This window comes from Engraulis encrasicolus, chromosome 5 (assembly GCF_034702125.1).
Source record: "Engraulis encrasicolus isolate BLACKSEA-1 chromosome 5, IST_EnEncr_1.0, whole genome shotgun sequence".
NCBI classification, from domain to species: domain Eukaryota; kingdom Metazoa; phylum Chordata; class Actinopteri; order Clupeiformes; family Engraulidae; genus Engraulis; species Engraulis encrasicolus.
Window position 1 is genome coordinate 10073364 of NC_085861.1, and position 26211 is coordinate 10099574.

The 26211-nt window shown below is 44.6% G+C and overlaps 1 protein-coding gene across 1 annotated transcript in view; it reads right to left on the reverse strand.

Moving 5' to 3' along the window:
- Window positions 1-607: 607 nt before the first annotated feature.
- The window catches only part of nek11 (NIMA-related kinase 11), a 131969-nt gene continuing 106365 nt past the window's right edge, over window positions 608-26211 (reverse strand). Inside the window, exon 15 of the mRNA XM_063198446.1 lies at window positions 608-818. Coding sequence (XP_063054516.1) covers window positions 620-818 — 199 coding nt within the window. The 3' untranslated portion in view covers window positions 608-619. The remainder of the gene's footprint in view (window positions 819-26211) is intronic.

Below are 26211 nucleotides of genomic sequence, written 5' to 3' on the forward strand. Positions count from 1 at the left end.
ATTGACATTTTTTATTTTACAAATATCTCAGTCATTGGCTCCATTTTTCTTTTTCCGGTTTTATTTATTTCCTGCAGTGCAGTTCCCATCGATTGCAGCAACCACATTGCACATTCCTAACGCGACCATTGATGAGGTAATAATACATACAGTACAGTAGAAATTCATTCCTCATCACAAAAACAATGATTTCATCAAAATCTCATCAATGGCTTTATATTTCCAATCAGTCATTCAGTCATTTATACCAAGACATGTAAATCATATAAATGTAAATGTCAAGGTATGCTTACCCTCATGGCCAAAGAGGACCATGCTGATGCCGCATTATTAAGATAGGTGTTCTGAAGATACTTCGAGAAAAGGAATGACTTAATGTTTAAATGTGTTACGTGTGTGTGTGTGTGTGTGTGTGTGTGTGTGTGTGCGTGCGCGCGCGCGCGTGTGTGTGTATGCGTGTGTGTGTGTGTGCGTGTGTGTGTGTGTGTGTGTTTGTGTGTGTGTGTGTGTGTGTGTGTGTGTGTCACTCATGGGTACACGCATACACACACACACACACACGCGCGCGCGTGCGCGTGTGTGCGCGTGTGTGTGTGTGCGTGTACCCATGAGTGATAGTCTAAGTCCTTTGCTCCACCTCCTGGAGCTGTTCTTCATAGTAGAGCAGCTGATCCACCTCGAAGCAGTCCGCCGGCCTCTCCACCATGCCGCTCAGGGCCTCCCTCACCTCCGCCTCCCCCTCCCTCCTCCTCCGCGCCTCCCTCAGGTACTCGTACACCCTCTCGAACGCCTCCTGGCCCAGCCTCTGGCACACCGACCTGCAGGGCGCCAGCAAAATCAGAGAACAGAGAACCGGAGAACAGAGGAAGACCATTCACTGGTTCAGACCATTTAACTTCACACAAGAAGATCAAAGCATTCAATCAATCATTCACTGCGCACTCCAATTCATTTCTCGGGGCACTATTGAAGACCTTGTCTACCCTGACAGGAGTTCAGGATGGAGCTCTCTATTCCCTGGAGTTTAATTTAAACAGGCAGCCGTATAGGTTTGGAAGTGTCAGATGTTTAATTGTTTAATGTTAAATGTTTAATTGTTATTTATTACTCTATCACTTTATTAGGGGCCAAGCAGCGAAGCTGGCGAAGGCCCCTATAGAGTTAGTAGGTTTTCTTCATTATTATTATTATTATTAGGGGCCAAGCAGCGAAGCTGGCAAAGGCCCCTAGTGTTTTAGTTCCCTCATTGACTCCAGTCAAAATTCTTCTCCCTCTATAAGTCTATGGCAGCCCATAGAACCGTACATAGGAAAGTTATGAAAATAAGCACACATATTCGGGCCAACCTCAGCGTTACTCACAGCGATGAATACGTCCCCAACCCCAACGCTCTAGCACCACCAGCAGGTCAAAGTTGCAGGTACATTTCTGCCTGTAACTTTTGAACCGCTGGTCCAATTTTCAAAAATTTGGTATCCCTGGAATCCTTGGCCCAGGACAAATCCGAGAACTAGTGATGATATTGTACCCTGCGTGTATAGTTTTCCCGCAATTTTGAATTTTGTAAAATTCAATAAAAATGCTATTTTTCCCGCACTTTTTGATCAATTCGCCCGAAACTTGGTACATAGTATCTCTGGACTGAGCTACACACGGGTCTCAAGGAATAGGGAATATCTCTCATCGTTTGGCTGTGACAGCCAATCAAAATTGTCGTAAAAGTGGGGAAACAGGAAGTGAGGTCATATCTCAGTAACCGTTTGTCGAATTAGGCTAGGATTCTTTACACACACAGAAGTCCATCCCATGACCCACCACAAAAAAAATCAAATCCCCAGCTCAAACTCTGTAGCGCCACCAGCAGGTCAAAATTTTAGTTACATTTTTGCCTGTATCTTTTGAACCGTACTCCCAATTTTCAAAATATTGGTACACAGGTCATCTTCACACTATGTTGCACCCAGGTATGCATTTTCGTAACGATTGAAAAAACTATCAGCTCACAGCAGCCATTCAAAATTGTGGAAAGAATGGAGGGATTTTTCTCATCTCTCTGTCCCCTTTGCCAACGGCACCTGCGCACGTTCACTGACACCATTCTCAGCAGGGGGTCTCTGGACACACAAGAGACGAGAGCTTAGGTGTGTGTGTAGTTCTGCTATTGCTCTAGTGTCAACCAAAGCCCCACTGCCCCAGCCCCTGCACATACCCCCCCACACACACAGACAGAGGGAGAGGGAGAGAGAGGGAAGGAGGGAAGGAGGGAGGGAGAGAGAGAGACCATTGTTGTTCTCTCGGTTCCTCTGTCTCGCTCACACACACACACACACACACACACACACACACACACACACACACACCACACACACACACACACACACACACACACACACACGTTACTTCTATGTACACCAATTCCTCAGACCAGTCTCTCAAAAGGCTGGCCAACATTACATTGCAGCCTATAGGATTCTTATGTTTAGGATTTCAAAGACCATATCTATTTTCAGTAGGCTCCTGATTCTTTTCCATAATATTGTATGTCATATAAACAATTTTACTAAATAGAATGATCACAGATGATTATAATTGCTGTCCAAAAAGCAAGCCTCTCAAGTATAGAAATTACTTGCTGATATTTTATAGACTAATTTGAGAGGGAATGGAAATGTGTTACTCAATATAAATCAAGGGCAGCACAGGCCCTGCCGTGGCCAACCGGTAGGGCACTCGTCTATCATGCGGCTGACCCGGGTTTGATTCCCAGCCCAGGTCCTTTGCCGACCCTCCCCGTCTCTCTCCCCATTTTCCCCTCCAAGGAATGCACCCCAACATTGGCGAGATTTGGGCCAAAGGGGGCGCTACAGTTCCTTCTGTTGCCGTGGCAACTTTGCCAAGTTTACTGCTTGGCCCCGCATTGCTGCTTGCAGCTATATTTATTCTCTAGTCACCATTCCTATCCCTCTGCAAGTCTATGGCAGCCCATAGAACCGTAGGCAGGAAAATGCTGTAAATTGGCACACACATTCGGGGCAGTCTCAGCATTACCCACAGCAATTTATAGGACCCCAGCCCCAACGCTCTAGCGCCACCAGCAGGTCAAAGTTGCAGGTACATTTCTGCTTGTAACTTTTGAACCGCTGGGCCAATTTTCATAAACTTGGTATCCCTGGAATCCTTGAGTCAAGACGAATCCAACGCACCATATGACATCATTTTCCGCCAGGATAGTTTTCCCGCCATTTTGAATTTTGTAAAATTCAATAAAAATGTTAATTTTCCCGCAATTTTTGACCAATTCGCCCAAAACTCGGTATATAGTATCTCTGGACTGAGCTACACATGGGGTCTTCAGGAATATTGGATATATTTCATCGTTTAGCCGTGAGAGCCAATCAAAATTGTCGTAAACGTGGCGAAACAGGAAGTGAGGTCATATCTCAGCAACCGTTTGTCAAATTGGGCAGGGATTTTGTACACACATAGTAGTCCATCCCATGACCTACCACAAACAAAATCAGATCCCCAGCTCAAACTCTGTAGCGCCACCAGCAGGTCAAAATTTTAGCTACATTTTTGCCTGTAACTTTTGAACCGTACTCCCAATTTTCAAAATATTGGTACACAGGTCATCTTCACACTATGCTGCACCCAGGTATGGATTTTCGTAACGATTGAAAAAACTATCAGCTCTCAGCAGCCATTCAAAATTGTGGAAAGAATGGAGGGATTTTTCTCATCTCTCTGTCCCCTTTGCCAACGGCACCTGCGCACGTTCACTGACACCATTCTCGGCAGGGGGTCTCTGGACACACCAAGAGACGAGAGCTTAGGTGTGTGCGTAGTCTGCTATTGCTCTAGTGTCAACCAAAGCCCCACTGCCCCAGCTCCTGCACATACCCCCCACCCCCACCCCACACACACAGACAGAGGGAGAGGGAGAGGGAGGGGGAGAGGGAGAGAGAGGGAAGGAGGGAGGGAGGGAGAGAGAGAGAGAGAGAGACCATTGTTGTTCTCTCGGTTCCTCTGTCACACACACACACACACACACACACACACACACACACACACACACACACACACACACACACACACACACACACACACACACACACACACACACACACACACACACTTACGTCTATATACACCAATTCCTCAGACCAGTCTCTCAAAAGGCTGGCCAACATTACATTGCAGCCTTTAGGATTCTTATGTTTAGGATTTCAAGGACATATCTATTTTCAGTAGGCTCCCGATTCTTTTCCATAATATTGTATGTCATATAAACAATTTTACTAAATAGAATGATCACAGAGGATTATAATTGCTGTCCAAAAAGCAAGCCTCTCAAGTATAGAAATGACTTGCTGATATTTTATAGACTTATTGAGAGGGAATGGAAATGTGTTACACAATATAAATCAAGGGCAGCACAGGCCCTGCCATGGCCAACCGGTAGGGCACTCGTCTATCATGCGGCTGACCCGGGTTTGATTCCCAGCCCAGATCCTTTGCCTACCCTCCCCGTCTCTCTCCCCATTTTCCCCTCCAAGGAATGCACACCAACATTGGTGAGATTTGGTCCAAAGGGGGCGCTGCAGTTCCTTCTGTTGCCGTGGCGACTTGGACAAGTTTACTGCTTGGCCCCGCATTGCTGCTTGCAGCTATATTTTTGTTACTGGTTTATCACTGCTCAATCACTATCACTCACCAATGTTAAATGCTCCGTTATTATTTATTACTTCAACACTTTACTGTTATTGGTCCATCACTGTTACTTGTCCTGTCTTGCACTTTGATGTCTGAAAATGTCAGTCCTGTGTATGTCTATGTCCTTTCATGGTATAGTGAGAGAAACGTAATTTCAATTGCCTTGCATGCCCTGTGCATATGAAGAAACTGACAATAAAAGCTGTCTTGACTTGACTTGACAATTATCCTATCCTGTTCTATCATACCCTATTCTAACCTATCCTCTCCTGTGTTACCCTATCCTAACCTAACCAATCCTAACCTAACCCATCCTATCCTATTCCATGCAATCCTATCCTAACCTAACCTAACCTATCCTATCCTAACCTAACCTATCCCAACCTATCCCAACCTATCCCAACCTATCCTATCCTATTCCATGCAATCCTATCCTAACCTAACCTAACCTATCCTATCCTAACCTAACCTAACCTAACCTATCCTATCCTAACCTAACCAATCCTAACCTAACCCATCCTATCCTATCCTATCCTATTCCATGCAATCCTATCCTAACCTAACCTAACCTATCCTATCCTAACCTAACCTATCCCAACCTATCCTATCCTATGCAAGCCCATCAATCCTATTTGATATTCTAATCTAGCCTGTTCAACAAGTGGGCTCATTTTGTCTATCAACAAATGTTGATACCATGCCCATTATGTAGCTTTACTGTAGGTTTAAGCAAAGACAACAACGCTTACACACTGTAGAAACGCACAGATAGCATGAGTCCCATTACATTGGTAGTGGTGAATCAAGCCACAACAGAGGCTTCAGCACCATGGACAGGGACAAGAACCATCAGCACCATGGCCAGAGGCATAACTAACAACACTCCTCTGGCCCCTCAAGGGCTATCACCAATGAGCTCCACTCAAATGAGCCCTTAACCGCACAAATAGACCAAGCGCGACGCAATTGAAGCGAAAGAGAATCTCTTCTGTGCAGCAAGAGCAATACGAGCGATTGAAGCGACTTGCGTAGCCTATGTCCGTTACAGGCAGAAGGCAAAGCATTCAAACATTCCCATTGGCTGTCGCGGCTGGTTGCAGAACCGCGTCATAGAAAGTAGCCAGGATTTCAACTTCAAACTGTCGCTCTCTGCGTGCGAATCGCCTCTAGCAGAGAGAGTAGATAAGATGAGCAAAAACAACTCCAAGAAGAAATAATGAACTCTACGAGACGAAACAGGAAGCTGTGAAATTATCCAGTCATACTGTCTGTAAATATAGTAGGCTAAATCACAGACTTTTGCTTATCCTATCTGAATCTCTGCCTCTAGTCTCCAGAATCGCTTTTGACGCGCGACTCAATACAAAGTCAATTACTTCCGTCGCTCGCCTCGCTCATGTCGCGCTTGGTCTATTTGTGCGGTAACTCAAGTCACCAGCGTTGAGAGGGAGCCTGTGAACTCCAAAGCAAAAGTAAAAAAAACAAACACAGTTTCCTTCCAACACAATTAACTGAGTAAGACCATGTATAAAGTCAAGTCGCCTAATTACACCCGTCCCGCAATTCTGCCCGCCTATTTATAAGTGATGATAGTTAATTATTTATCCACTGTTTAACTCAGGAAAGGATATCGACATGATACGGAGTTTGTATGCTTACAATTTGAAACGGTGAAGACATTTAAAACCAAGTCAAACGGCCATAAACAGCATTGTAAGGAAGGGTGTCCCGTAACGGCAGCATGAAAGAAATGGAACTTTAATTTCACGACAACATTCTGGCTTCAAACTCGCCCTGGCCGCTTCCCTTTTGGACGTGCTGGACGTTAAACGCCAAATTACGATAGAAAGAACAACCAATGTCAGCTAATATTGCTTATTACCTGATCTACACAGTTGCCACTACCCAAAAATGTACGGTATCATAACTAAATAGTATTTGAAATAGGAATATGGTTAATTTACGGATACTTGTCTTACGATCAGATAACTCTGCACTGATTGGATTAAGTTTGTGGTGGGTCATTGTGGTGTAACAGCTATATAATTCCATGTGCTAGTGTTGTAATTACACCACAAATGTACTTTTGTTTTTACTTTTGACACCTCTGCTGAATTCACACAGGAGAGAGACAGCCAGGACTACTCTCAGCGCAACTGCAACTCACTCTACTGCTTCCCTACTCAATCTCTCTGTAAATCCACAACCAAACACTCTCTCTGCAAATAAGGGCAGCACTCAAGTCTATAAGACGCGTGTTGTGTTTGAGCAAACGTGCACCCAAGACCTCAAGAACATCCCAACTTCTCTAAACCACACAATGGCACAGGAAGGATTTCAGAAGGAAAATGATAGATTTAGATTAAATCCAAATGGATTATAGACATCATTCACAAAGCCACTTTTAAATTACAGGGAAAGAAAAATGAGCCGTTGATGGAATGTAATTTATCTGCAGCACATCCCGACCCTTCCATATCACACCAAAGGGAAGTAAGTGGGAGGGAATGATTTCAGAGGCTGTCGTCGTGAAACTAACTTCCTGAAATGTGTTTCTCAAGTCTGCCTGCCCAGGCATTTGTTTTGGCATAGACCAGCCCCCCTCCCAACCCCCACCCCCATACTACAATTATAATGGGCTTAGTATATCAAGGATGCACCGATGGGCCACCCCATCTAAATTGTGGGCTGGTCTCTGAGGGAAATTTTGAAACAAAAAAAACAACAACAACAAAAAACCAAACAAAAGCATCGGCCCCTGAGGACTGTCGGCCAAGGGCACTGGAACGAGTTCTTAAGTGGTGGTGAATTATTTTTCCTCATTCTTTATTTCGTAACAATGTTACTACTGCTGCACTACTAATACTAATAGTTGGGAAAGCCTCATTTAGGGAGAAATCTATTATGTTGGCATATCTTTATATACTTAAAGAATCTCTGGTTGTACTGTAGTAGATCCTCAACGCAGTTGCTTGGCTTTACAGCTACTATCTGTGTCTATTCACCTTATTAGCACCCCAATTAACCCTACCCGTTAACTAATGCTGCATCTCAAGTGGTGCACTTGTGCACTTCACTGTTCACGTTTCAGTGCGTATGACGCATTCATTACACACTGAAACATAGTGCCCGAAGTGCACAAGTGCGCCATTTGAGATCCAGCAAAAGAGTTTTTCATGCAGGATTTCCGGTCCAAAAGTGGGGATGCAAATGCACTGCTGCATCCCCCTTTCCGGCACCTATGCTGTCTGCCAACTGGAAAATGCCCTGTATGCCAGATTACCAGTCCCGCTTCGTCTACCTGTCTGGGTTCCACTAATTAGGACCTGCTTGAAGAGCTATTTCAAGTTTTGCCAGAGTGCCAGAGTCATTACTGTGAAGAAAGAACAAAAAAATGTATGGCCAGCCACAATGGGGACACTGAATATAGTAGACAGACAGACTAGAATAGGCTGAATAAAGCCCGGCAATGCAGGTCTCCACTCAGCAGAAGAAGGAAAATGATAAAGCGATTCCTAATGGGCTTGGTGTTGAAGTGCAGATAGCACGACAGGCTGAGACCAATGTGTCTGTATGAACACTTCCAGGGAATGGACTGGGGAAGAAATAGGGCCCGGGTACTTTTGGCTTAGTAAAGGGGCCCCTCATAATTGCGGGGCGCAGAACTGACTCACCGCTGAGCCCCACACCATCATAATAATAATAATATACGTATATATTTACATTTCTGAAAATAGGGGCCCACCAGGGTGAGGGGCCCACCGGGAAATACCCGCTGTGCCAGATGGCCAGTCCAGCCAGGTCAGCCCTGAACACTTCAGAGGACATTTCATTCCCACAGGTAATGAGCCCAAGTGTACAGTATGTGAAGAAAGCCAATTTCTGAATAGATTTTTGACCACACTCTTACTGTACTGTACAACACAGCTTACAGTCGATACCTCCATAGCTGTGGGGTGGGGGGAGTTGTACCAGAGAGAGTAGAGAGAGAGAGGTTCCATTGGCCCATTGTTTCCTGGTTCTATTATGGCCCCCCTTAGGCAGACCTAGGCAGACCTAAGGACTGTTCTATTCATTGTAGGAGCATTATGACACGCCCCTTTAGGCAGACCGGAACCTGGTCGCGTTAGGTGCCCATAGAAACCTATTATGTTGGCATATCTCTATACTTAAAGAATCTCTGGTTGTACTGTAGTAGATCCTCAACACAGTTGCTTGGCTTTACAGCTACTAAATGTGTCTATTCACCTTATTACCACCCCAATTAACCTTACCCATTAACTAATGCTGTATCTCAAGTGGTGCACTTGTGCACTTCACTGTTCACGTTTCAGTGCGTATGACGCATTCATTACGCACTGAAACAAAGTGCGCCATTTGAGATCCAGCATAAGAGTTTTTCATGCAGGATTTCCGGTCTGCTAGTTCCAGTAAGGCTGCCCACATCATAATGCTTTGGCACTAGCCACTGCTACCAAAATAGCAATGGAGTTGCCTTTGTAACTAAGGATTAAAAGGTAGATAGCTCCTAAGTGCCACTGCCTGGTCTTACAGCCCCCTGAGTTTGCCTATGGGTCAGTGGCGTTTCGGCGGTACCACACGTCAGGGCGGCACAATGACAGCAAATGCCACTATTGTATGGATGTTTTTTGTCAGTTTGTTTAAGTGGACTGGACTATCTAATTTTCATTGCAGCATATCAACCACCTATTAGTCATTAATTTATGGGCATTAGATGCTGTTCCGCCACCTGACGTGTGAAACGTCTTTCACCCCAATATTATAGCTCCCGAGTGCATATGCCTGGTTTTGCAGTTCCTAAATGTGTCTCGATCTTACAGCAGCCATGTTGCTATCGCGAGATGAATGTACAAGACTCAGTGTAGGGTAAGCACAGGCTGCAGTGTGTCTTTTATGCTATATGACATGTCAAATATGATGAATGGAAAGTATGCTCGTTTTCCTACAGCTGATATTGGTTTATAGCGAACAAAAATGACATGGGAATGAACATGGCACAATTTATCAGAAATCCACAATTCATCAAGACAGTATATCCACACACACACACACACACGCACGCACGCACGCACGCACGCACGCACGCACGCACGCACGCACGCACGCACGCACGCACGCACACACACACACACACACACACACACACACACACACACACACACACACACACACACACACGTTGTTAAATCACTCCAACCAACAAAATGCAGAGGAAAACAGAAAAATCTTTGAATCACGCAGACTGATAGTATGTCAATGTCTTGAAGACAGCAAATCAGTTAAAGAGCTAAAAGTCAACCTCACGGGAAGTCAATCTCACTTGTGTGAAAACAAGTGTTTACAGTAATGTCAATAGAAATCCATGTGTAGGGAAATCCAGCAGTAATGTCAATAGAAATCCATGTGTAGGGAAATCCAGCAGTGGAATTAACTATTCGCCATTCGCCATTAACGATTCGCCATTTGTTTTCCTTTCAACACATTAATAATTGTAGCCTATTTAGGAATCTCTGCCTTTAAGATGCTCCCTACCTTGTGTCCCATATGCCGGTTTCATGCCTCTGCTACAACCATGGATCCACATCAAATATAGTACACACAGTATGCAGTTCTAATGCAATTCATTAGATATGCATTAAATGAGATGCCAAAGACTCTTGTATGCTGTCTTAGAGGTAAGAGGAATGGATCCTGTTCTGTTCACACTCACTGAATCTGAAACAGACTGCTGGAACCACACAGCACACAGGTAGACAGGTAACCTCTGGGGACCCTCAAGGACTTGATCTGGTTGTTTTAGAGTATCTATTTCAGGCACCAGTGATGTTTGTGGAGCTTGCTAAGGTATTGTGTGACACCTCTGCAACTACAGAAGTACAGTCATGTGCTGGAACGAAGTAGAGATTAGGAGGGTGTTGCGTACTGTGTCTTGAGATTACTGTAAGAGTGGGCCCTACCGTCGTCTTCTACGCCAGTGGTTCTTAACCTGGGGTGCGGGCACCCCCTGGGGGTGCGCCAGAGATTTCAGGGGGTGCGCGGAATTGTGTTTGTGTTGAGGCTGTGACCAAAATTCTGTTAGCAAACATTATAATTAGGCCAAATCAAAACCAAATTTAAACCGGTTTTGGCCCCCATGTCAAGTCATTAAGGCATTGATAAATGTTTCAAGCAAGAATTATTGTAATAAATCACTTAAACCATTTTTAGGGCGTATAGATGTGTAGACGTTTGGGTTGGGGGTGCGCGGCTTGTCTTGGTCACAGGTAAGAGGGTGCGTGAAAAAAAAAAGGTTAAGAACCACTGTTCTACGCGGTCGACCCGAGTTTGATTCCGACCCGGGTCCTGTGCTGGCCCTTTCCCCTCTCTCTCTCCCCACTCACGTGCTTCACTGTGCTATCACAATAAAGGTTAAAAACCTCCAAAAAATATTTTGAAAAAATATGGCAAACTGTCTTGAGATCAGGAGAGTTGGCCGTAGTGTGTCTTGAGACCAGGAGAGTGTGCCGTAGTGTGTCTTGAGACCAGGAGAGTGTGCCGTAGTGTGTCTTGAGATTAAGAGTAGTGTGAGAGATGCATGTGCACATCCAGTAAAAAAGGTTCTGGATCAAACCAAGTCGCGAAAAAGAAGAAGGACAAGTCCCTCACAACGTTTCGACCTCAAACGGCCTTTGTCAGGTGTATAGGTGTGTGCGTCTCACGGGCAGGTCGAAACGTTTTGAGAGATTTTTCACTCTTCTTTTTCAGATTGGGAGACAGTGGTGGAGAGTCTTGAGATTAGGAGAGAGTGGCGTAGTGTGTCCTGATGTTGGGAGAGCGTATTGTGTAGTGTGTTTTCAGATTAGGAGAGTGTGGCGTAGTCTCCTGAGATTGGGAGAGTGTGGCACCCTGTCCTGATATTAGAAGAGTGTGGCGTTGTGTGTTTTGAGACGTATAGTGTGTTTTAGAAGAGTGTGGCGTCGAGTCCTGAAATTAGGATAGTGTGGTGTAGTGTGTTTTCAGATTAGGACTGTGTGGCGTCATGTCCTGAGATCAGGAGAGAGTGGCGTGTTTTGAGATTAGGAGAGTGTGGGGTAGTGTGTTTTCAGATTAAGAGTGTGGCGTAGTGCAGTGGTTCTCAACTGGAATAGTCTTGTGACCCACAATTTGCCGTGGTCAATACGTTGTGACCCAAACTGCGTGTCGCACCGTCAGATTCTTCCAATAATAATCAAAAATATTATCATGCATTTCATAATATGCATTATTATTTGCATTGTATGCTGATATACAATGTGTCTTATGAAGTAGTGGAGAGGAAAAGGTCTTCAACATCATAGTCATTTTTAGTGCATTGCATCACAGCTCCGCGACCCACCCAGGAACCCTCCGTGACCCACTTTTGGGTCCCAACCCACCAGTTGAGAATCACTGGTGTAGTGTGTCTAGAGATCAAGAGACTAGCTGCGTGTCCCAGAGGAGTATGTGACAGGCTCCTCAGTCACATACTGTGGGCCGCCTCAAAACAGCCAGTTACCATGGAGAGCTAAACGAGTGACATCCCCTCTCTTTAACTGCTATCCTGTGACAATCTCTACCGTGACAGACTATGCTGTACAGTACTTGCACTCAGAGGTGTCAAAAGTAAAAGTAAAAGTAAATATGTGGTGTAAGTAGGCCTACAACCCTAGCCCATGATATTACATAGCTGTTACACCATTTACTCCATTGTCCTAACGAGGTGGATAGACTGTTGTTACTGAAAAACACTAAAAGCCTAACAAGAACCCACTTCAAATTTGATCCAACCAGCGCAAAGGTAGCCGATCCCAAGAGAGGTACATAGGTCTACTGGTTATTCAAATAAATTAACTGTGTTGGAAGGAAATGGTGTTTCTTTTTTTTACTTTTACTTTTACTTTTGACACCTCTGCTTGCACTAACACACAGAAGCATCGGCCTACTCCCTGCTATCTAATAAATAATGAACATTCTTTAGATAGAGGTATGCATGACCTAGTACTAACACACACATAGTGTATGTAAAGGCATACTGTATGTGTGAATGGACACATATGAACGAACACAGATTCCACCCACACATTCACACAGCATTCACTAAAAATAAATATACCCTTACAGTCAACATCTTTCAGTGGAGCAGTTGTGTCTGTCTGCAGATGTAAACATGCTCTTTTCTACTGTATACATGCTGCACTGTATAGATATGTCCTACTCTGTTGACACAGACCTTCCTACTGTATTTTGACACTACTGGGCTGAACCATAAGCGTGATTCATGAGCAGAAGATGGAAACATCAATATCAATCGAAACGGCCATGAGAAACCGACAGCACAGCTCTGTCACACAGCTTACCTCTACATCTACTGTACAGCTGATAGCTTTCACTGGGCCCAGGATAAAGGAATCTGAAAGACCCCCCTACCCAATATATATATATACTGTATATATATATACAAGGTAATGTGGACCCAATTCTGGGCCCCCTATCTCCCTGGGACCGGGACAACATACCCCTTTGTCCCCCGCTGTCGGCGCGCCTGTCTACATCTACTGTGCCGGCCGGGCGGTGCAGGTATACTCTAGGAGCCAGCTGAGAAGAACAGATTAAAGGAGGACTCTCTCCCATAATGGTGGGGGGGCATGGGAGAGGATTGCAACTCTGACATTTCTGACAGAAACTATACTAGGGAAGGGGCTTACTAATCTTCTCTACCATTTTCTGCCGTAATGAGGAAAAATGTAAAGGGAGAGAGAGCAAGCGAGAAAGAGAAAGAGAGAAAGACAGGGACATGGACAGGGACAGGGGGAGAGCAAGAGAGAGAGAGAGAGAGAGAAAAGACAGATTGACCAAAAATGATGGAGAAGGAGGTAGAGAGGAGGAGATGAGAGAAAGTAAGAGGGAGAGATAGAGATAGAGTGGAGTAGAGAAAAAAGGCAATGAGAGAGAGAGAGAGAAAGAAAGAGAGAAAGAAAGAAAGAACGAGATGAGGGAAGGGATGAAGGTGTACGAATGAGGAGTAAATCGATTGTGCAGCCAGCCCACTTAAATGGGAAGTAATGGGAGTACGCTCTCTCTCTCTCTCTCTCTCTCTCTCTCTCTCTCTCTCTCTCTCTCTCTCTCTCTCTCTCTGCTGTCCATCCCCATAGAGCTGTATCATGAGACTGCAGGCTCATTAGGGTACAGTAGAGGGGCTATCAGGGGTCTTAGTCATTCTGACGCCATGTATTCAGCAGCAGATGCAAAAGGTAATTTCATTTCAACATTTCAATTTCAACATCACAAATTCAAATTATTATTTTTTTTAATCATCGACTTGGTTATAATGACCATGAAACCTACCGAAAGCTCTAAACAAAAAAAGTAGGAACCACGCACAGGCCATTATTTTAGAAAATATAGCCTACTGTAGGCTATATTCCATAAATAGGCAAAGCAAAATTGTTAGAGTAAATAGCTTTTGTGGATATAGCCAGTGGCAGAATATATATATAAAAATATCAGCGTTGTTGATCATAGCCGCTGAAAACCTGATCATTTGTTTTCCTGAAGAAAACCTATTTAGATGACATATTTTTTGAATGACAGGCACTATTCATTTTCATAAACCATGACCACATGCACATGCGTCTATGGTGAAGGGCAGACATTTTGGGCAGACAGGCCTCTCCACCAATGGCAAGCATCTATAGAGTACGAACTCATAAAGGATTAGCTAAGGTGACCTTTCCAGCACAGCTGAGGGGATTTATCACTGGCCACAACAATGTAGGATATCAGATTATGAAAAATAACACGATCCACCTGTACTATGCTATGCTATGCTATGCTATGCTATGCTATGCTATGCTATGCTATGCTATGTGTGTTAACATGTAATGTGGATGAATGGGTGGGCTGAGCTATCTACAGCACGGTGAAATGTAAAGCGAAGAAGCGAAATTCTGATTAGTGTGGTGACAGCCATGTGCACCTAAGCATGTGATTTATAGTCAAAAATTAGATTAAATTGCAATTGGGTTTGTGTCTGGTTCTATGTGCATGTGGGTGTGTGGGTGTGTCTACGTGTGTGTGTGTGTGTGTGTGTGCGTGCACGTGTCTACTTCCACTTTCCCATTCATACTGTATGTGTGCGTAGTATGTGTGTGCATGCGTGTGCGTGGGTGTGTGCATGCGTGTGTGCGTGCATGTGTAAGTGTTCTTGTGTGCATTTTGTAATAACGAAACCATCAGTAACCATGACAGTCACCTCAGCTGATTAAACCCGTATTTCATCATGAGATTGGAGATTAAAATATATCACAGGTGAAATATGATATGATTAATACCACAGGTGCAATATGATACAATATGCTGCTCCATGTGGCAGCTAAATAACTTTTGCACCGGCAGCTTGCTACAAATACAGTAGTACACTGATGGAAAATCCAAAATCTCAAAACCATACCACACAAGATCTGATATAACTACCATCAACATCTCAAAACTTTATCACAAGATCTGATAACCACCATCACCATCTCAAAGCCATACCGCAAAATATCTGAATTCCTTCATGGCCATGTAGGCATTACAGTACAGTAACTTCCCTCTATATTACATGTTGTGCAGAAATAGCTTCATAAACCATTTATTACTACACACACTCAAAAATATAACTGAGTGTAAGCCATGGAATGTCCATTTGGTGTCATTACACTACTGTAAAATGATGTGGTATGCTTCATGTTGCTGTTCATTTGAGACCTTACTTTACGTAAAGGTGCACTGTGTAAGATGGTGGCCAAAGTAGGTATTGCAACTATGCTGCTCATTGAATCTGTGCTGTCTACTGCCAATTTAGATCTTTTCATGAATATTAATAAATAATAAACCAATATTTACTACTAGTGTGACCAAAGGACGGTAAGTTTTGCAGCTAAAAATGCAGCTAGAAATTCAAAATGGCGGACCATGGAGAAGATCCATCTTTTCATGTATATAAAAATCAATTTTCCCAGTCATAATGAATACTTAGAATTTAATGGTGGTGGTAAGTAGTAGTTAAAAAGCTCACATTTGTCAATGGGCAGAGTTAATTCTTGCAATAAACCACTAAACTATTACACAGTGCACCTTTAAGCTTATGTCATAACATTAGTCAGGAAAAGTAGGCTATATGGAAATAAAATAAGTAGGTTTTTTGAGTCATCGACCATATGTTATATCCACATGGGCGGTTTTTGCACTGAGCAAGGTCAGGCAATTGCCCATGGCCTCGTCCAATCAGGGGCCTCATCATGGTATTTCTGTTTTCCATCACCGATTATAGAGCTCCGAACGAAGTGGGTGACGACGAGTTGTATGCGCGGATTAGGATTTTCACGGAAATCCGGTTTCCAGTAATATAATTTTTAACATTGGGCTAACAAAAATATAAGACAAACGTTAACAGCCGCCATTCGCCTATCCCCGCATCCTTTCCTTGGTAACAAATGGACCAGCACAACAACACGTGTGTATTTATCAACCTAAACATAACGATAATAAAGTAATGTTGCTATACCTTGGCTACTCGTGAAATCTCACATTCTCGCGTGAGCTATAAGGACTTCCTTATGTGAAGCCAGTCGCATGAGCAAACTTCTCCTCGATGGTAAGTTTTAAAAGTATACTACTAAACCAAGGCGATTGGAGTAATTGCAGTTATGGCACTATTTACGTTTTATCAAAAGAGTGTTACCAGGAGTGAAAAACAACCTGTATCAGAGCTTAGTTAGAAATATTTCCAAAGTCTCGTACTAGGAAGGTTTGTGGCGGTTTGCCGTGGGTTACCATGGTCACGGCCCGTGAAATTTCCCTCCTGTAGTCTGCCAGTTTTCCGGGTTAAGCATGAGATAGCAACATCGTATTCATGTCAGCGTTTGACACAAAAATTATCAATTAAGTCATCCCTATAGCCTATTTGTAATACCCTCGTCAGTTTGCGGGGGTTCGCTAATTGCGTGTTTGCACACACACCTTATTTGAGACTGGTCCCCATTCCATCCATTCCATTCCCCATCCACGTTCGCAAATGGGATGGGAATGGAAATCCTTAAATGCTAACAAGAAATACTACAGTCTGCCAAATGTTTCCGGGTGACTTCGGAGCTCTATTATGTAATAATTTGAGGGGTGGGCTCAAAGATATGTTTTTTTTAAGACTTTATTATGAACAGGACAGTACGAGAGGTAGACAGGAAGCGAATGGGTAGAGAAACGGGGAGGGGTGGGCAAGGGACCCGCCCCGGGAATCGAACCCGGGTCAGCCGCACTGCAGGCGAGTGGCCACGGCAGGGCCAGCTAGTCCATTTTAGTGTGCTAATAACTTCAGGGGCATTTATTTTACACACGAGTTACATAAATGCGTGGGTTTTACATGTCATGACATGTGACACTTTGTGCCGACATATAAGTAGTGATTATACTTAATAATTATTATTAAAATCAACAACTATTTTTTTTAGAATACATCACTTCCTCATTTTGTTTTTATTTTCCAACATGGACGCATGCACGCACACGCATACACACACACACACACACACACACACACACACACACACACACACACACACACACACACACACGACGCACACACAGACGCCGCACGCGCGCGCGCGCACACACACACACACACACACACACACACACACACACACACACACACACACACACACACACACACACGCACACACACACAAACAGCCCAATCACAGCACACAAACATCTGATTACGGGTAGGTAATCAGAGCTGTGCAATCAAGCCATCCTCTCCTCTCCTCTCCTCCTCGGTAAACAACTGAATCCCGAGTCCCCCCACCTCCCACCTCCCACCTCCAATCTCCCATCTCCCCTCCTCCCAGTAAACAAACCCTCTCCTCCTGCAATCAAGTCCTCCACACATCCCATCCGAGGGAAACTCCCAAATAATGAGAGTAGGGCTGCACGATTATGGAAAAAAATCATAATCACGATTATTTTGGTCAAAATTGTAATCACCATTATTAATCACGATTATTGTTTTTTTTGCAGATTTTTTTGAAAATTATAACAAGTTGAAATATAACCAAGAATGAATTATATACGGGATGAGCAAAATAAAATGAATTGTAATATTTATGTAAAGGCAATAGCAAGAAACTTAGGTGGACAGATTTCTGGCCAGAAACACCAGCCTGTCAGTATGTTCTGGCTTCAAGGACGCTCTCAAAGGTAGGTCACTATTGCCACGATTAAATCAAGATTGAAATCACGACTTCGATTTCACGATTTCACGATTTATCACGATTTTCGATTATTTTCGATAAATTGTGCAGCCCTAAATGAGAGCTAGTAGCCGACCAGCCAGCTGACACATCAACCTCAGTACTCTACTACACCCCCCCCCACACACCACCACCACCACCACCACCACTCCTCCCCCCACCTCCATCCTCCCCTCCTACCCTTCACCCTAACCGCCTCCGTGCACTACCACCCACCCCCCCACCGCCTACCCATGAGCTTCCGTACGCCATTCCTACCCCCACCTCCCTCCTCATCTTCTACTAGTCCACACCTTCCCTCCCTCCTCACTGCCTACCTATCAACCTCCGCACTCTACACCCCCCCCCACCACCACCCCCTATACATGAGCTTCCCTACGCCATTCCTCCCCCCACCTCCCTCCTCTTCTCCTAACTGTCATCATCACTACTCCACACCCCCTTCCCTCCTACTATCAACCTCAGTACTCTACACAGCTCCCCACCGCCTACCCATGAGCTTCCGTACGCCATTCCTACCCCCACCTCCCTCCTACGCCTAAGCATCACTACTACACTCCACACCACCCTCCCTCCTCCTATCAACCTCAGTACTCTACACAGCCCCCCCCCCGCCTACCCATGAGATTCCGTACTCCATTCCTCCCTCCACACCCCGCTCCTTCCCTCCTCATCCTACGCCCCAGCATCACTACTCCACCCCCCCTCTCTCCTCACTGCCTAACTATCAACCTCCGCACCCCCTCCCTCCCCTCTCACTCACCGCCTACCCATTAGCCTCTGTGCGCCATATCCCACCACCCTCCCCACCGCCTACCTCTCAGTATCACTACTCCACATACTCGCCCCCCCTCACTGCCTACCCATGAGCTTCTGTACGCTATTACCAGAGATTCTTTAAGTATAGAGATATGCCAACATAATAGGTTTCTATGGGCACCTAACATGACCAGGTTCCGGTCTGCCTAAAGGGGCGTGTCATAATGCTCCTAGCATTGAATAGAACAGTCCTCAGGTCTGCCTAAGTCTGCCTAAAGGGGGATTTCCCCCCCAATAATAGAACCCGGAAACAATGGGCCAATGGAACCTCTCTCTCTCTACTCTCTCTGCTATTACTCCACCCACCTCCCTCCTCATCTCCTACGCCTCAGCATCACTTCTCCACCACCTCCTCCCTCACTACCTACCTATCAACCTCCGCACTCCCCTATCCCCCTCTCCTCCCTCCTCCTGACCGCCTCCGCACTCCCCTATCCCCCTCTCCTCCCACCTCCTGACCGCCTCCGCACTCCCCTATCCCCCTCTCCTCCCACCTCCTGACCGCCTCCGTACACTCCCATCACCCTCCCTCCTCACTGCCTACCCCTCAGTAGCTCTACTGCCCCCCCCCACCCCCCCCCCCCCCTCCTCTAACCGCTCACCCATTAGCCTCTGTGCGCCATATCCGACCGCTTACCCCTCAATGTCACTACTGCCCACCCCCTGTCCCTCCCTCCCCTCCTCACCTCCTACACATTTACTATCAGCTCTCCCTTCCTCATGGCTGGGAGACAGGGGGTCTGGAGGCTGAGGGGTTGGGGGATGCTGTTTTGGTGATGGTGGTGATGAGGTTTGGGGGTGCTGTAGGGTGTGGATAGATGTGGCATCCCTGATTCAGTCCCTAACCAGGCATGCTACCACGCTCGTATCGTCTGGGATTCTCTCTATTGCGGATTCTCTCTTTCTCTCGCCAGTTCTTGATCTCGCCGGTTCTTTCGGTCGCCGGTTTTCTTGATCTCGCCGGTTCTCCATCTCTTTATCTCCATCTCTGCCCACATAATTTCCAGCCACCTCTCTTCCTGCTTCCTCTCTCTTCCATTCTCTCCCACTCTCTCTTTTTATTCCCCCCTTTTTTCTTCACTTCTATACTGTACACATTCTCTGGACGCCTATTCTCTATTTACTTCAGCATTTGCCGCCCCATCTCTCTCTCTCTCTCTCTCTCTCTCTCTCTCTCTCTCTCTCCCTCTCTCTCTCTCTCTCTCTCTCTCCTGTCCCCTCATGCTGCTCCTGCTTCATCACGGCATCCTCCATCGAGATTAAAGAGCCATCGTCTCGGTAAGCGTGCTTCCCTCTGCACACTTTGATGTGCGCACTGGTGGCAGGTCCTAATGAGGCCTTCACACAACAGACTGCCGACAGAGGCAGTGGGGTGTGTGTGTGTGTGTGTGTGTGTGTGCGTGTGTGCACGTGTGTGTGTGTGTGTGTGTGTGTGTGTGTGTGCGTGTGTGCACGTGTGTGTGTGTGTGCCTGTGCAGGTGTGTGTGTGTGTGTGTGTGTGTGTGTGTGTGTGTGTGTGTGTGTGTGTGTGTGTGTGTGTGTGTGTGTGTGTGTGTGTGTGTGTGTGTGTGTGTGTGTGTGTGTGTGTGTGTGTGTGGCTTTGTGCAGGTGTGTGCGTGTGTGTGTGTGTACGCATTTGCATGCGTTTGGGGGGGTATGTGTGTAAACTGGTCCCATGGAGCTGCCGTCTACCTGTCAGTAAATCGCTTTCCCCTTAGGAGGAGGTCACTGAAGAAAAAGAAAGTAACAGAAACTGAAAAAGAAAATGAAAAGAAAAAAAAAACACAGGCATCTAAAAAACAATGGAGTCATGTCTCAGCAGAATGAGACTGCTGTGAGTGTCAAATGTACAAGGTGTAGCTGCTGGGGGAATCACACAGCTGGGGTTGTGTTTTAAAAAAAAATACAGAAAAGAAACTTTCCCAGAATCAATATCTGTGTCTCTGTGCAATACTGATGGCTGATTGCACAACATGGCACATCTTCCTGATTCACAAATGTGACAGCACGGTGACAGATACAGTACGCAGGCAGCAATGGTAGTATGATAAATGTAACACTTTATTTTAAAGGGGTACAAGGTAGGAGGACGTCATGTGTGCATTGCCTGTGGCATGCCTGTCTCAGAATCTACACCATAATGAAAAAAATTCTGTTCAAATAAATTCGGTGCAAGACTGTTTTTCATCCCGGATTGCCAGCAGTTGATACAAATCTGAATACGGTATGTAAAGCGATGTTTTCAAATGATAAGTGTTTCCCACGACATTCCTTTGGAGCGCTGCCAAAAGTTGCACGTATGGTTTTCTGGCAGCGGACTGTGGAAGTGGTCAGGAGAGCCATCGTTCACTTACTAAAGACTCATATAAGCATTGGCTGACTCGGGACCGTGATTGATTTAATCCTACCTGGAGCCCCTTTAATGGTTCACTATTACAGTGGAGCTTCCACATTATGTACAGTGTAATAACCAGTGTTACAATATTTAATACCATGCAATACCAGTGCAATACCATGTACTAACCCTAACCCTAACCCTAGCATACTTGTTGTAATTACATCTGTAAGAGTCCTACTACTCTGAGTAAAAATAAATTCATGGTGTAAGTCCAACACTAGCACATTATATTACAAAGTTGTTACACCATTTACTCCATTGTAAAGACTAAACACCTAACAAGGACCCACCACAAACTTGATCCATCCAGTGCAGAGTCAGCTGATCATGAAAAAAGTACATAGGTCTACTGGTTACTCGGATAAGTTATCTGTGTTGGAAGGAAACAGTGTTTCTTGTTTTTTTTTAACTTTACTTTTACTTTTGACACCTCTGGAGATGAAAAGAGGGAGTATCGAAGCCCAGAGTCTGCCAGACAGGACGTATAACATGAGCTGGAGATTGGCACAGAGATACAGCTGCCGCAAATTGCTACCTCGCATTTCTCTTTCCTTTCCAAATTCCCTCATCCTCCTCTTCCTCCTCCTCCGCCTCTTTCCGATACCTCTCCCTTCCGCCTTCTCCGCTCTCTCTCTCTCTCTCTCTCTCTCTCTCTCTCTCTCTCTCTCTCTCTCTCTCTCTCTCTCTCATGAAACACAATCTGCTGCTGCTTATGACAGCTTCTAATTTTTCTCTCTCAGCTGTAACAGGAAATGCCTCTCCATTATAGTATAAATAACGGTGTCTGAGAAAGGCAGCGAAAATAAAGTAGGAGAGAGAGAGAGAGAGAGAGAGAGAGAGAGAGAGAGAGAGAGAGAGAGAGAGAGAGAGAGAGAGAAGATGGTATAGGATGCAGTTGTGTGAGAGAGGGAGAGAGAGAGTATACAGAATGTCTCAACAAATGTGCATATAAGTACTATACTGTATAAGTGTGTGTGCAGGGGCGGAGTGGCCAACCTTTTCCCACCGGGAGAATTTTCCCCTTGGCGGCCCTCTTTAAAAAAAAAAAAAAAAACAGAAAAAAAACCAAAGCGAACAACATGGTTTCCTAACCAAAAAGACAAAAGCCACGAAATCTGCAGTCGTACTACATGTGAACATTAGTGTTGTCAAAATATCAACCTGAAGTGGAGAATTGTAGCCTACACCTTCATGAAATATATGGTATACGGGTATACGAGGTATACGCACCCATTTCAAAATTTCAGGGATTAAAGTATACCCACTTAAAATTGATTGATCCATTATTTACAATAGCACAAATATATACAGTACACATCAAAAAATGCTCAAATATACAGTATATCCACTTCAAAAAGTAGACTACACCACTGGAGCCATCATCACAGTCCAAAGCATTCATAGGCCTACTAGGTTAGGCTACATCACGCTACTGCTCCATGCAAATGTGCACTCCACAGTCATTTTTGACCGTTTGAAATTGAAATATCGTTTAAGGAAGACAGGATGAGCATGGGCACAAAGTTTTGAGTATGGGGATTTTTAGAAGAGTAGGCTTACAAAATATAGTATAGTAGCCTATAGCTTACAGAAAGTCTGTCTACATTGTGCAATAAACCCACCATGCAGCAAATAAGCCAAACCTAGCTACTTCAAAGCTCAACCATAAGTCAACAAAATGTATAACCAAACGGTGTAGGCCTACCTTAAAACGCTGTCTTCGTCGCAGCAAATGTCTTTGTTTCTTGCAATCACTCTACTTTAATCCACAGCTTAGCCTACACACCCAGCACTGGTCACATCAGAATCTTGTGTGGTAATTATTTTGTTCCATTTCTTCAGACATAGGCTACATCCTAAATGTACCACATATAAATATATGTATGATAATAATATTATTTCGACTATAAGGAGATATACTGGTAGTTCTAACAAATCAAAACAAAACCCATTGCTTCTGTTAGGTGCAGTTATCTTCCTTACCACTTGGTGGAGTCTGTTCGTAACCCAATTCAATAACCACAGAGCAAGTGAATCTGGACTGGAAAGACTGTAAACTGTAACAGTCAAGATTCAAGATTCAAGATTCAAGATTAGTTTATTACGTCTTATTATAGGTTTGAAGCCTATAAAGAGTAAAAATTGTTGTGTTTTTCTTGTGTCCTCAAAAAGATTTTAAAAATAAAAATAAAAATAAAAAAGAGGGGGGGGGGGAGTGCAAAGAAAGTGCCTTGTTGTCTTCAGCATGAATTCAGTAATCTTATTGCTTGGTGGAAGAAACTACTTTGGAGTCTGGTAGTATGAGATTTCAGGCTTCTGTACCGTTTCCCAGATTGTAACATAGTAAACAGTCCATGGTTGGGGTGACTAGGATCAGCCAAGATTTTCTTTGCCTTCCTGATGCTCCTTCCCTCAAATAGCTCCAGTATGGAGGGTAAGTCACAGCCGCATATATTCTGAGCTGTACGCACAACCCTCTGAAGAGCTCTCCTGTTGGCTTGAGAGCAGTTCCCATACCATGCAGTAATGGTCCCCGTCAGAATGCTCTCAATAGTGCCTCTGTAAAACGACCTCAGGATCTTGGGTCTCATCCCAAATTTTCTCAATCGTCTGAGGTGGTACAGACGTTGCTGGCTTTTTTTTAACAATGGGCTGTGTGTGACTGTCCCAGGTGAGGTCCTCTGAGATGGTAACGCCAAGGAATTTAAAGTCTCTCACCCTCTCCACTGTCTCACCGTTGATGTTAATGGTTTCAAACTGGTGTTCTTTCCTCCTGAAGTCAACTATTAATTATTTTGTCTTGGACACATTCAGAGACAAGTTGTTTCCTCTACACCACTCCATGAGGTTGTTTATTTCTTCCCTGTAGGCTGTTTCATCATTGTTTGAGATTAAACCGATAACAGTGGTATCATCTGCAAACTTGATGATGGTGTTGTTGTTGTGTATAGCCACACAGTCATGCGTATATAGAGAGTAGAGGAGAGGGCTCAGAACGCAACCTTGCGGAGCTCCCGTGCTGATGGTCAAGGAGGATGATGTGATGGAGCCCATTCTCACCACCTGTATCCGTGCTGAGAGGAAGTCTAGTATCCAGCTGCAAAGGCCACTGTGAATTCCTAGACTCCGGAGTTTGTCGTCGAGTATGCTGGGGACAATGGTGTTAAAGGCTGAACTGTAGTCCACAAACAGCATCCTTACATAGGTGTCTTTTTTCTCCAGGTGTGTTAGGGAGGTGTGCAGTGCGCTGGTGATGGCATCATCAGTTGATCTGTTTTGTCTGTAGGCAAACTGGTGACAGTCAAGCGTAGGTGGAATCATTTCGCAGATGATGTTCTTCACAAGCCTTTCAACAAAACATTTACTCACGATGGGGGTGAGGGCTACAGGTCGCCAATCGTCAAGCTGGTGATTTGGTTTTTCTTAGGCACTGGAACAATGATAGATGACTTAAAGCTGCTTGGCACCACACACATGGACAGGGAGAAGTTGAAGATGTCTGTAAACACACCAGCCAGTTGCTCTGAACACACTTTGATTACACGGCCTGGAATCCCATCAGGTCCTGCTGCTTTCCGAATGTTGACTTGTTTGAAGGATTTCTGCACATCAGACACTGTGAGCATTAGGCCTGGGTCAGAGAAGTGAGAAAAGGAGGGGGCTCTTACTGGAGGTTTGGTGTTGACCTCAAAACGTGTATAGAACTGGTTCAGCTCGTCTGCAAGTGAGGGATGAGAGACTTGGGTGTTGGATTTTTTCCCTTTCAGATCTGAAATCATGTGCAGTCCCTGCCACATATTTCTTGAGTCATTCCCTTCCAGCTGTTCCTCAATTTTATGCCTATATTCTCTTTTTGCTGCTTTGATTGTTTTTCGCAGGTCATATCTGGCTTTTTTCTCCAGCTCTTTGTTTCCAGAGGCAAACGCACTATCCCGGGCTCTTAGAGCAGATTTAACGTCGTTATTTATCCATGGTTTTTGATTTGGATACATTTTGACAGTTTTTGATGGAAGTCGTGTGGAAATCGGAAAATAACTCATAATTTATTAATATTTCCATCCTTTGGTAACCAATCTACATATCACAGGTTCTTCAAATACTGAAAACGAAACTGTGTTACTAAGATCTTGTAAACTTCCGCGATGTATGGTGTATGAAAATTATCAGTAGCGAAGGGGTGTGGCCAATTTACTTACTTGACACCGTCAGTGAGGTATTGCCGTCTGGTATACGGTATAAATACTAACTAGTCAGCTGACTTTCTAAAAATACCGGGAAGCGGAAAGTTGGAAGTCAGAGCATGTATGTTCAATCTTCAAATTACACGGACGGACAAGAACGCAGGGCGGCCGCATTATTACATTTCACGGCCGCGGCCCACCGGGACAAGTCCCCGATCTCCCGACGGCCACTCCGCGCCTGTGTGTGTGTGTGTGTGTGTGTGTGTGTGTGTGTGTGTGTGTGTGTGTGTGTGTGTGTGTGTGTGTGTGTGTGTGTGTGTGTGTGTGTGTATACATGTGTCATAAACATAGGCCTTTACACTAAATTGCTATATGTTGCCTGAGGAGAGGGCAAGACATGGGAATTTTCTTTGCTGAAAGATGTTCTGATGTATCCTGGACAGAAAGTGATGGAGTTTAGTAAGGAACAGTACACTCGGCTACCCAGGGGTTACCATCCTCACAACACACACACACACATCACAACAGTGAATACTGGATAAGCAAAGAAATATCATTTTAAAAAGTAACTTCTGAACTTATTTTTATTCCTAAAGTGATAAAAGCACTAAACAAGATCAAGTGGTAATCCAGACATCCAGTGCAGTGTATGTGCAATATTTTGTTTTGTTTTTTTGTTTTCTGTGTCTCATGTCTGGTGTCAGCTATTGTGCTGCAAAAACAACTGCCCCTTGGGGACAATAACATTCTAACAAACCCAACTCCATCCCCAAAACTGGACTGGTAAAGA